General features: G+C 31.8%; 1 protein-coding gene across 1 annotated transcript; it reads right to left on the bottom strand.

Moving 5' to 3' along the window:
* Positions 1-642: 642 nt before the first annotated feature.
* LOC130900718 (proton channel OtopLc-like) lies at positions 643-12,852 on the bottom strand. Its single transcript, XM_057811528.1, has 7 exons — positions 12,453-12,852; positions 10,677-10,793; positions 9,851-10,074; positions 8,089-8,265; positions 6,110-6,270; positions 5,867-6,053; positions 643-3,111 (listed from the first exon to the last, which is right to left on the bottom strand). The coding sequence occupies exons 1-7, from the start codon at positions 12,644-12,646 to the stop codon at positions 2,132-2,134; spliced, it is 2,040 nt and encodes a 679-aa protein (XP_057667511.1). The 5' UTR covers positions 12,647-12,852; the 3' UTR covers positions 643-2,131.
* Positions 12,853-14,090: the final 1,238 nt, after the last annotated feature.

The raw sequence follows: 14,090 nt of genomic DNA, 5'->3' as shown, positions 1-14,090 counted from the left end.
GGTATATTTACTGTGAAACATATATATGTGTTTGTAAAAGCCTACTACAATCCTTTGACCAAAATAAGCCAATTTAAGTAAACTTACCTTTGTCCAAAGTTGCTACTTGTGCACTAGAAATAAAATTTTTGAAATTGTTCATCATAAGTTCAAATTTGTTAATGTGATTTTACTTAAATTTGGCATGATCACTTAGTATTATTGATCAAATATTTAGAGAACATTTTGAGAAAATATTAATGCTGAAATTAAACGAAATTTACATGACATTATAATGAACATTTTTTTTGGTGTAACAGAGGCACAAAATGATTTTCATAAACAGTAATAATTAAATTATGTCACATTAAATTTTATTTTCATTAATTTTTGAGAGCAAAGAAAAATGTAGCTTATGGTTATGTGTTTAAAAAAGCAATAAGTACTTCAAATAGTACTCTGTAAAATAAAAGCTCTCATTATAGATTTATCAATGAACTTAAATTTCTTTTTTGATTGGTTAATATTCTAAAGGAACAGAGTAGAAGCAAAAATGGGATTTTTGTTTTTCTTTCTACAATTTGAAACGTGTATTAAACTGCACCTTAAGATTAAAATATAAAAAAAAATTTCAGTTTTATTTATTCCAAATGAAACGATCTATTTAGGTTTTAATTAAAATGAAATTTTATTTTGAATGGCTTTCATTGTTCATAAGGCATCAAAATTACAACTATTCTATTTAATTCTTTTTTATTTTAGAAAAGACCCCTTACTTTTTATTTATATTGTTTATTGACATAAACTATTTTCTTCAATATCTATCTGTATTTTTATCCAAAATAATGAACATAAAATTATAGTTTTCAAAAAAATGTTGAAAGTCAACTATCTTTTTGACATAATTTTTGTAATTAATAGTCTCACTTTAAGCTTATAGAAATAACTTTGGAATTTATTATTTAGTTCTCATCTTTATGGAAGTGACTTCAGATTTTTTTAAAACTACAATTTTAATGTATTTATTCAGACAACTAACAAGTTTGTAATAGGTATATATTTTTCATAGCTTTCCTGGTAACTTAACTCTTGTTCTGCTGTAATTCATTATCTAATACTAAAACGATTTCTAACTAGCAACCTAGCGAATGTCAGCAGTACCTAATAACATGAAATCCATATACAGCTTATTTACTCTGACTCAAAACATTCATAACTTCTAACTAGTTTAGTACATATAGAAGTCTATTAGTATCAATTTTAATTTATAAATTTAATACTAAAATAATACTAATACTAAATAAAACAAACTTGTTTTATAAATAATAGGAATCTAAAAAGTTTTCTCCAATTTTCACAGTAAATGGTGTTTGTGGCGAAATATCCAGAAATACCGCTGTTTACAATGAGGATGTTGTACCTGATCATACCCCGTGCACTACGTGACCTGATGTTGATATACTGGGCATGAACCAACTATTTGAAATAATTTGTAAAAGGTTGGATGTACATAAAAACTCTATGTTTTATTGCACAACTTTTAACTAATCATATAAATATTTGCGGTACTTTGTTAAAACACAATAAAATGAAGTCATGTTTCAATATATATTGGATTGGAATTACTATGCGATTAAGGAGTAGATTACAGGAAAAAAATGAATAGAAGCGAACCTAGTTTGTCAATATAATGGATGTTGTGTTCCATAAAGACACCACACACATATTTGATTACAATTGACTGAATTTGGTTGGAAAATTTAAATGCAGTTTTTATTTCGTTCTTTTCATGAACTTCCAGTGGTAATATATTGGAAAAGCAAAAGAGATGTTTCCAAGTCCCTGAGTCGAATAAAAAAGTTTTCCTAAAATTGTTGAAGAACTTGTAGAAATGTTCAAGGTATTGATGAAGTTTCTTCTAATAAATTTTCCAGATAAGTTCAAGGAATAAATGTTAATATAGAAAAAGAAGAAACTACAAATATACTATTTTATATTTGACTCGAACTGAGTCAAATGAAAATGAGCTATTGACAATTATTGTGGATGCCTATAAAAGGTATAAAATCTGCAATTTAAATGAAAATTATGAAAACATCATTTGCAGCAAATAGTATGCGACATTGCTAACTTTTTTTGTGTTTATTACACATTATAGATAAGCAGGTTTCATTTTATAGGTCCTTTTCCAAATTTCACAAAGACACACAGTCGAATGAAATCTATAAAATATAGCTAACGGCATAGAAACGTGTGTGATAATGGTCCAAGCCCATAAACCATAAAAGTGCAATTGGATTGGATGGGATTCCGCTCTAGATTTTTCCAAAGTATTAATTGCCCACATAGCCAAATTTGTAATAAGAAGAAATGTGACGATTTGCCTGCCTGGTTTCTTTTTCATTTGTTCAGGAGTATAGCACGTTCTTCTAGAAGCATCTAGGATAAAAATTGTTTGACATGTCGTTTGTAATAGAGAACTCAAAGCCGTTATTAATACTAATACAGTAGTTTTCTGTATAGTGAATTGTCCTCCTATTATAGTGAACGTACTGTAGATAAACATGCCAGTCTGGGCACCTACTAAAAGTATGTTATCTAAATGTAAATTTTTACTTAAATTATATTTTAAATTTCTCATCTGCCACATTCCTATAATAGATGCCAATGTTGTCAATGCATACAACGTAAGCTCACAAATATTTACTTCTATTACAGCTAATCCTATAAACTCAACTCGCGATATTAGCACAAAGAATAATATCAATGAAATAATAGTGAGAACAAGTAATAGAATCCCTACAAATAATCCTTTGTGAGCTCTGGCACAATCCACCGAATAAAGATGTGGGCTTCTTTTCACTTTATTCATTTCTGCTAATTTGAATTTTGCAGCTGATGAACCGACAGGTGGAAGTTTCGATATACTTTTCCACATAACATAGAGGATAGCTGCGCATATTAGGCTGTATTCTATGGTACAAGGAAATAAAAATGGTGCGGCGTCTTGGACTAAAGATCCTATTATGTTTGTTCTTCTGCATTCATATAAATGATGAGGGCCTTTTAAACCCCTTGTAGATATATGATGGGAAATATTCTCCGTTCGGTGGTCAAAATGATGACCATGACCTGAAACAAAAATGACAAATCTAGAGGATGGGTATCATGGAAGTTGAAACATTGATATGAATGAATTTTTCTTGTCAATTTAATATCTTCTTCAATTACCCTCAATATCCAAGAACAACCCACCTTTGTTAAATAAGTTAAAACAGACTTATAATTCGGTGGATATTTAAAAATATTCAAATGAATCCCTGACTTTGAATCGGAAACTAGTGTATGGTCTTCTATTGAAAAGCAAGTGATTGTGGTTATCTAGAAAGAGGAAATCTGTTCGCATAATACTTACAAGCTAAACTATAAGAAGAAACAAAAAAATATTTTGTAATCAGTGTGCAAAATTAGTTCAGGAGAAAAATAAGTTTTGGCCCCTGGCAATTTCAGTTTGAGGTTTGGGCTTATCACCTGAAATTTATTCAGCTTCACAAACTGAACAAAAAGAACTATTTGGATGAAATCTCATTCTGAACAATTGTAATTATTTGAAAATATAATTTATAGATTATAACCGATTTCGATGTTATTGTCTCAACTTATTTGATTTCATGTTTATTTAACTATTGAAATGAGTAAGTCGAGAAAATCTATAGTGAGAGCGCTGTCATTACTTTCCTCTTTATTTGCAAATTCTCTAGATATTTCATCATTTTGTGTTTCATAATACGTCAATCAATAAAAATTATTTCAGAGAAAGAATTATATAGTAAATGCTTTTTGGAAAGTAACCAAAACGAAATTTTTATTAGAGTTTCGAACACCGAAAACGATTCGGCGGAAACTCAAAACTCGATCTAGAAAAATCTTTTATTTCTACCACTTCGGTTTCATGCCTTTATTCAAAACGTTATATTTTTTCTGTTTCTCTAACCCTTAATTCAGGGTGTAATAAATTTTCGGTTTTCAGTTTTAATAATTATAATCGAACAGTTATCAGCGATTTATTATCAAAGACACAAATTTTTATGTCAAAAATCCAAAAAAAGTACAAAAATCGCAAGATTAGTAACCCGTCAATAACGCTGTCCATAATAATTAATCATAGATAAGGGAATTATCAATTTTAAAAATTCAAAAAAAAAAAACAAAAACAAACGAATCAGACCGCCAGATAATTTTATTCACCCTTTGCTATATTTGGGTATTACTGATTCTCTTGTGTCTCGGATTCTCTTATGTCTCGTGTCCCAATTAATTGTTTCAGTTCCGAACGCTAATGAACTTGATCTGGATTACTTTCCGAACATTCATCAAGATCGGTTTGACCCGATTATAGTTTCCGAAACTCCCTGTAGCATCTAACTTTGAGGTTTTTGCGTATCATTATAAATTATTTGTAGATATATTCGAGAGTTGTTATAAAACTATGACTCACAGTGTCAGGATGTAGATGTTTGTACTTCCTGCGATGTATTTTTAGCGACCACTTCTAAGACTACAGTTTGTATTTGCTTGTAATTTGTATTGGATCGTAGGTACATGGGCTGCGGTTATCTATTACAACATATAAACTATTCAGTCCAAATTCCACTGCTATCGTTTGGAATACGTTGAAAAGTTGATATTATAACATCGGTAAAATAATTTTGAAGAGTAGTATCATATCATAGTATTGGTATTTCTCTTCATTCCTTGTATGGTGTTATGATCCCATTTACTTCTACAGCTTAGTTTTGAGGTAAATTTTCTTTTCTCAAAGCTAAGGTATGTCCCAGGTTTGGCCATTATTTAGGGACTGTCTTTTTATGATTCCATCTCTGAATATTCTAAGTGGTATTTTTTCTGACTCGCTTTCTAGAACTATGTGGTCAGGTGGGAGATTTGGACTCACTTCTAGTGCAGCTATTGGATATAATTTCATGGCCCCAGCTGCACATAAGCAAGCCAGTATTTGTACCTCCGAGAGATTGTACCTCGCGGTATTCATTCTAGTACAGTAAATTTAAACGTGTTACTGACAGAATAAATATAAATAATATGTTTAAATTACAGTTCAAAGAAATAATTTATTAAATAGATATTTAGCAAAATATCCTTAATAACGGAGAGCAAACTATCTATATTTATTTGAATTTATTTCAACGGGTCTCACGAGATTTGTTTTTTGACGATTATTTTCTAAATGTAAAATATCAAATTCTAGATTGAAAGAATGGTTCTGTAGTATTCTTTGATTTCAGTCATTAGAATGTAATTTTTACTATATTAACTGTGCTCACATTCTGAAATTGTAGTTTTTAAATTCCTGAATATTATATAAATATAAATTCTTTCGAAATCACCTCTACATTTCAATACTCTCCTGTTTGGGATTTGTTATTTTCAATAAACGTTGTGAGTCAAGTATTCACGTTGATAATTAATGGCTCAATCTATAAAACATCAACACCCTTTATGGTATCTTGATTCCACATTTTGTATTCTTCTTTTATAGTATGTCTAGTAGACCTCTGACCTCAGCCATTTAAATGTTCTCTCTTGCCACTTGATTTTTTACCTGAGCCCATATCAGCTCAATTGGATTCAGCTCACGCTGATAAGGGGGGAGGTAGTGTACGATTATGATCCTTTAACGAGCTATTTCGTCGACAACAGTTATACAATTATAAGATTTGTTTGGACCTTTTATGAAATGTTACGCCTCTGGGAAACGCCGAATAATGCTGAAATGTCAGCATCATTTCTAAAAATTGTGTACCTACTATTTCAAACATTTAAAGTTATATTTGATAAGAAGTTTTCTTCAAATGTAACAAAAACTCACCTAAGACGCTGTTTTTATAAGGGATACGATGTGATATTTTCAAAGTATTATTTTCAGGATTATAAAATGTTAAAATTTCATGTTTTGTTTCTTGCACTAACACGTTCAACCAAACAGACAAATTAGTACCAATCATATGCATTAAACCGAATCTTGCTGCTAATTTTTGTTTGTAAACACTAATTTGCTAAAATAAAAAGATTAAATTCCTGTACGTCCACCACGAATGTTGTATAATGTTACCTCATTGTTCAAAAATATAAAATACATTTGTATGAAGATGAATGCCATTCTAGTTGCAGGTGTAAGAGCCAGTAAAACGTTATGGCATTTTGTATCGATTTCTAACTCAAAGTATTGACCAAATTCCAAGCCAGAATATATCATACTTCCTATTCCAAAAGCTACAAAAACATATCGTTTGAATAGTGGTCTAGAATTTATCCTAGTGACATAGACTGAGTTAAATCATTTAAGTTAAACTGTTTTAAAAAAATTAAAAGAAAATACTCAATAGAAACTTATGTACCTAAAAATTATAATATTACAATAATGACCCAAAAAATCCTGTTGATCTGTATTTAACCTCAAAAGTAGCTAAATATACTATTTATTAACTATTTAACGTCAAAAATATCAAAAATCTATAGTGTTAATTTTTATATTTGAATACTGAACACACTGTTTACACTACCACTACAGTGTGTTTAGTAAGAATATGACGAACGGTTTCAGAAATTCCAACTTAGTTGACACTGGGTATCTGCGTAGAAATTACTTATTTTATAGAGCAGGTTAAAGAAATAAAATATCTAGAAAAGGTAAACCTAGTAAAATCAAAAGAGAATAAGAAAACATTAAACGAAAAAATTAAAAAAAAAACAAAGAATGGATTGTATCAAACGTTAGATAATGCAATATACGAGGTCTGATAGTTGAGTAATGAGACTGATTTTTTTGCTGTGCTTATGGTTACCCTGGAACAACGAAAATTTTATACTATGGTAAACCTGTTCTAACTATAAATATATCTTCTAGCTGCGTGCACAAGTGTTTCGTTGGCATAAAATATTCAAGAAGGGCCGTGAAAGCGTGGAAGATAAAGCGCTAGGAGTAAGACCAGTTAAGGTGCGCATTGACACGAACTGGATGTACTTGTACATTGTACTCTGTATAAAAATAGTCCCAAACATTATTCAGAAGAAATATACCACTCAATTTAAACAAGTCGTCACTTGTTAAGACTAGTCTCTAATTATATGAAGAAATTTTATAATAGTTTGGAATGTGATAAATATAAAATTCGTATATTGTTAAGATAATGGAAGCACAAGTTTAAAGCAGCAGCTGTGGCACAAACGAAAATATGTGAAAATGAAGGGTTAGACACAATGATCGAATTTTAATAGTGGAGATTTGACGCTTGAAGATTGTTCGCGCTCAGGTCATCCCCTTGCGTGGGATATTAAGGTTACATGGGAAGCACTAGAAAACCAACCTAGTACCAGCAGTCGTCGATTATTGGACCTGCTTAAGATATCATACATCGCCAATTAAAATTATTAGGTGGGATTTCTAAAAGTTATCGAATAGTGCCACACGAACCTATATTCACGCGAAACGTCGAGTAGAGCCCCATACCCTGCCGAAAAGTTATAGTTTTATTACACGTATTGTTATTTGTTGGCTGTCTGGTGGAATGAAAAAGGTACTTTGAAATAATTCCAGATGGTCGAGCTATCAATTTCGAGATATATAGTGGATAGCTGATGCGAATGTATGAGGTTTTATCTGAGAGTTTAGTTAACCGAAAGCGGGCTCACTTACAACAAGACTATGCTAAACCACATACTGGAAAAGTAACACGGTATGAGATCGAAGATCTTGATGGTATTGAACTCCCACCACATCCAGCATTTAGTCTCTAGCTTACTCCGTCAGATTACGATATTCAGATACATGGCGAAATTCTTGCGTGGGAAAAAATTCAATCCAAAGGAGATGTTGAAAATGCAGTGCCATAATTTTTTGCTTCTAAGCCCAAATAATGGTTTTAATAAGATCTCAAAGGACTTACTGAATGTTGGGTTATACTTCTAATATCAAGACTTTCTATTTGTATGATTATTCAATAAACAAAGTGGACATTAAAAACCGATATTATTTATGAGACACCCTCTATCTATTGATATAGTCAAATAAGATCAAATGTTAACACTTACCCACTGCACCCATTCTCAGATAAAAACTTCCATAATGATTCTGCTTATTATGGATGGTTGACAACGAAATCCTCCTATTTCTGTACGGGTTACGATTATGAGAACAAGTTGTATCATTGGAATCATTATCTTCGTCATCATCTTCGTCTGAATGAAATTCTTCGTGATCGTTCGTTACTGGAGTTTAAGATCTTATTTGAAAATTACCAATAACTAACTTTAGTTATGTTAATTTTTTTAGATAGGAAAAATTTCAAATAAAGAGCATTCAGTTGATCATACCATACATAATCAATGCCAGTAGATAGATTCCAGTGGTAAAAACTAGAACTACTGGTGTTTTTTCATAGTGGGGCTCTAACACTTTCCCATTTTTGGTTTAGAAAGAAAAACTAAGTATATACAGTAGCTGTGCAGAATACAGTAGCGAAATTTCAAGGTCTCTCAATTAGATAAATTTTAATTTTTAATTCCGAGGCTGTAATATAAACGATTCTCGAGGCATTTGGTACAATATTATGGCAGGTAACTATTGTGAACTCGTCGTCCCAATCATTTTAAAGTTAATTCACCTTTAACGAGTACGGATAGTGTAGGTATGTGAGGTTTGGCAATCACTAGTGTGGAATCTCACGTCGTTAATTTTTATAGTCAATATGTCGGACGACTCAAGAAATACAGGGTGATGAACAATCCACACATTTTTTTATAACAGTTTTTTAAGTTAATGAACGAAACCAAAACAGAAAGGATTTTGCTTGCGTGGGTTTGATAGTTTAAACATATGGCAATATATTTGGTTGGAATTAACTAGGACTAATCAAAAAAACTGAAACGTTACTTTCTTTTTCTAAATACCTACAGTGAAATATAAAATTCAGCTAAGTAAGTAATACTAGTCATAATATGAATATCTTTGAGAATTATTGAAAATGGCTCAAAAACTTTTAGAATAAAATTGGCTGTAAGTTCAGGGTCTGAACGCGTGTCAAAAACAGAAATAATTTTCGAATGAAAGTGACACATTTACATATTCAACATGATAACTGTCAACACTGTAAGAATAATACGATTGGAAAATGTGACAGATGATACTGAGATATACATCGCCAATGCAGATATGTTACAATATGATACAAATGCACAGTTCCATCCCAGTGCTGAAAACCACCAAAAATGACATTATTATGAATAATAATTATGCTGTTGCTCGGAATATATCGAAAAGTTTAGAGTTTAGATGAGAACTTACAGTAGCTCTAACGGCAACGACGAAGCGGACTCGCTCGTCGGATTGAGATCGGAAAATCTACCAATGGGCCCGGCACCCATTTGTAGCTATTGTTTGCAAGACTGGCTCTGCAGAGATGTATAGAGACACCTAGCATGAGAGAAGCTAAGGTACACATAGATGGGCCTTCGTTCCTCTTACCAAACAACTGCCCAGGACTCACACGGGCACAGTTCAACCACTTGAACAAGCCTAATGACATCAAAAGGTTCAAGCCAAATCGCCCGATCGACTACATATCGAACCACTAATTTTAAGTGGGGTACGACGGACCTATCGAAAGGCTTATGTGCTTAACGGTCCATGGCCGCCCACTATCCTACTATTGAACTATTAGGAGCTCTTGATAAATAAATTCGAATTTATCCACAAATAGAACGAAAACTTAATAAGCCGATGTGCTGTGATTGGAGGATGAAGGTGACATCAAAAATGATGATATATATTTGCTGAATAATTTAACTAAATTACCTGGAACCAGTTTCATTTCTTTTTTAATCCTCCGTTTATTATTAGCTAATACGATATACATGTATAGTAGAAAAAACATACTGCCAATATAAAGATATAAATAATATGCTTCGTAAAATGATGGTGGGATATACGTAGAGATCACTTCAGCCATTGGAAATGCTGTCCCCATCACTACCAAAAGTTTTCCATAAAGAGCTGATAATGCTGTAGCCAAAGCTTCCCTAAAATGTATAAAATTTCATGTAACATGGAAATCGTTTAATATAACTGATCAGGATATAAAAATCACATGAATGTACATGAGGAACATGAGTTGATTAACATTAATCTAGTTTGACCACGAACAGTTTCTGGATGATGAACTTATTAAGCTGCTAAAATGAAAACGAGTTAGTCAATACCAGGATTGTTGGTTTGCATTTGCGTATAGAATCGAAATACAGACGCAAATATGTTGAGGAAGCTGGTGGTAGTGATGAAATACTCAAATATTGAAAAGGGAATATTTACTTAAATTTATCGAAATTTATTATAAGTTGCCGACTTATTTAACTTAAATAAGTCTAACTTAAAAATTTATCAGTAATAATTCGATCGAAATACTAAAAAGTAACAGGTGAATTTGAATAAATTATAAAGTAGAAATAGGGAAGAGTTAATTATTAAAAATAGTGAGTAGTAAAAGTAAAAAATTAAGTGCGTAAGAAACACTGTGTATAAATTCACTCCCCCCGTTAGAAAAAAGTACATAGGTTATACATTATAATATAGATTGTGAATGTACATATATGGAATGAATACAAATTACAATAAAAGTTCTTACGATCCCATTTGTTTCCATTCTTCTTGCTTTTCAGCTCTGGAAAGTCTCCTAGTAAAATTTTGCGTTTGTTGATAATAACATTGATGTCGGTAATCCGTAAGGGCAGTAAAAAATAATCTAAAAGTGTATCAGTTTAGTTGGATTACATTTAAATATATACTAAAATTATTGCTGAATGGACAACAGGAAGATGTACATTAATTTTTCATTTATTAATTACATGGAAATCACTCTAGGCTCCGATTGAACAAATGAAGCCATTGTGAGGTACTTTAGAAATTACTCAAAGATAATTATTAATTTAATAGTACCAACCATAGCTTCAAAGGAAGTGATTTTTCAATAAAAAAGCTACTACACTGTCATCACAGTTTCATTTGTCTGGAAACACTTTTCTCTAAGCCATTTCTTTAAGGAGAGGGAACAAAAAAGAATCGTAGAGAGCCAGATGAAATGAATATGGCTTATAAATCCTGACGCAATCCAGCTAATTTTTCTAAACCAATAGGAGACGCATGGACAGGCGCGTTATCGTGATAAATCAAAACTCTTTTTCCACCAAATGTCGTTTTTTCTTAAGTTCCAAATATTACCAATTCTCTAAATTAAGATTACACCGTTGAAAACTTTGGTCTTATAGGCCGAAAAAACGATGTTTTTCTTTCTTGGGAGCACTTTCCTCGGTAGAAGTCCATTGTTTCGACTGTATTTTTGTTTATGGGGTATAATGATGTACCCAAGTTTCATATACTGTGACATTCCAGCGGAAATATTCATATCCAACAATAAACATATTATCAACGAAGCTACAACTTTTTCAACCTTTGAAAACTTATTCTTAATGATGCAATTCGTATGTATCCAAATAGTTTTCCATAGGACATCATTCAATTGATTCTGATTTTGTTTCGATTGATCTTGCATTGGAATTTCTAGGATTAGAATATATGCTTAGGTTAGTTTATGTTTGCGGACTTTTTATTTGGGAATCCGATATATTAGAAATTCAGGATGTAGTTTTCAAGTTTTATATTCGTACTCAACGACCTCAAAAAGCTTTCGGTACAGATTTTCAAATGGCAATATCGAACAGAAAAATTATTGTACCAAAAAGATTAATGCTAGTGGTCACGAATTGATGGAATTTGGAAAAGAAAGGTTGTTACTCACTTCTCAATATCGAAGTTGAGCGAAACTAGTACTAAACGATGTAATTGAAGTGAAAAAACCGAAATAAAGTTTTAAATTTTGTGCCTGTCGCCAACACTATTAAAGATCCAGTGAGAAGAAAATACCTCTCAGTGATAACACTACACTATACACGTTTTGCTTCGCAGACAATCAAATAGTAATAGCACAGGACTATGACGATTTAAGTCACATGACTCGGAAACTCATAGAAGATGAGTACAAGAAATGGAATTTCGAGGTATACGTGAAAAAAACTGAATGCATATACATCGGAGCAACAGCAGCAGACATCGACCTGGAGGACGGGAAACAAATAAAATACTGCAAGGAATACAAGTTTAGGAATGAAAATAACACTCGAACAATAGTTTCACAATTCATACGTGATGAGCGAATGTAGATCCGACTGAATTCTAATAAAAAAATACTTTGGGGAAGAAGACCACTTGAACAGAAATCATATGCTTTTGGGGTAAACTTGTTGTGAAATCAATCAGATATATTAAATCTGATTTCAAATTCAGTTTTGGTTTCTTATGACAAACAATTGTATTATTATTTATTATGTGTTCAAAAATTACTTACTCAGGAGGATATTTCACTTTTTCTTTCTTTGGAAGATTTACTTCAGGTTCAGAATTCTTATATTCTCTTTCAGTCGATATCAACTCCATTGTATTTATGTCTACTCCATTCCCAAACTTTACGTAAAACGATTCTTGTGACAAAGTAGAAGAACATGAATCTTTTGGAATATCATTGGACAAAACCTCTTCCATTATTTTTTAATATTTTCACAACGGTTAGATGTACTTTGATGTCAGTATAGACATTGTTTAAGTATATTTAACATTGTAAATGGAACTATTAAGCTCCCCTAAATTTTAAACAGCCTTCCTTCCATGTGATGTGTGTTAGAAAGAGTGCGAAATATCGCTTATATCGAATGTTTGTAATTATGGAGATTATTTATTTTATTATTGATTATGCCGTCTCTGAGTGAATAACTTCTAAAGTTACTTATAGATCAGCTTTATTTTTAAACTGCTTTTCAGTTAGTCCGTGAAAATATATGAGGAAATCACAGTTGTGTGAAGGTCATAAAATGTGATATGGCACAACAACCAAGAAGAGACGGCAAGAATATTGGTTACTAAATAATTTATTTTCTTTACTTGCATTATAAAAAACTTTTATGAATACCGAGATTTTAAGCTTAAGGAATCAACTTTAATGCAATTTGCCTTATAAATTTTTTGATTAAAAATTATATATAATTTGGGGGATAGTAGCGCCCCCTGCCCCCTAGCACTAAGGTGGCCACTAATTGTCCATAAATACTGCGTCCAATATTGTGTCCTTGGTGACGGCTTAGAGTTCAGTAGAAAGGTCACGTAAACTACTGGAAGTCATTGGACGTTGCATTTAGTCACAAGCCTTTTGAACGTCAGACTCCGTAGAGGAAAGAATTGCAGTTTGTGATTTTTTACGTCAATAAATGAGTTCTACAAATGAAGAATAAAAAACAAGTGTCTCAGTAGAGTTATATATAACTTCTACAACTACAGCTTCCTTATTTTTCATCAACCATTCCCAATTTCTAACAATACTCTACGCTCAGACTAGTCGATTCACAGTAATCACACCTTGCCTTTCTTTATTAAAAATTACATCCAGGTACATATACAATTCAATAACTGTTTTAATATACAATTTTAGAACCAATTATATAATTCTGGAATATGTTAGAAAGTTTTCGTCTCTAGTTATTAACAATTTATACATGGTTAAACCTACAACTATAAATAGAAGATTCAAACACAGTGATAAAGGTCGCCATGGATAAATTCAGTAAAGACTGATAATTCATCTGAAAATTATCGACTTGAAATCCGGTTTTCAATATTCCATCACGAACGAATAATGCTCGACACAAAACTACTATCCTCAATTAAAGTGGGGCACTATTCACGACCGGCATCGGTGTTTTTATGATGATGGCAATCATGCTGTTGCAACAACCGCATGATATCTTCGTCAACCAGCAAATTACGCCCAGGAGTTAGGCCGATTATTGAGCTTTATTTTCAAGAAGAGCATTTGTCAGATAAACATTTTCATAACAAATTAGATGAAGAAATCATTCGAACTATTCACTATGGTATAGAAAACGGGAAAAATACAATACGAAACAAATATCTGATACTCAACAATAGCAAAAGG

The sequence above is a fragment of the Diorhabda carinulata genome, chromosome 1, assembly GCF_026250575.1.
Source record: "Diorhabda carinulata isolate Delta chromosome 1, icDioCari1.1, whole genome shotgun sequence".
NCBI classification, from domain to species: domain Eukaryota; kingdom Metazoa; phylum Arthropoda; class Insecta; order Coleoptera; family Chrysomelidae; genus Diorhabda; species Diorhabda carinulata.
Note: the sequence above shows the minus strand (reverse complement) of the source record. Positions and strands in the feature narration are given on the sequence as shown.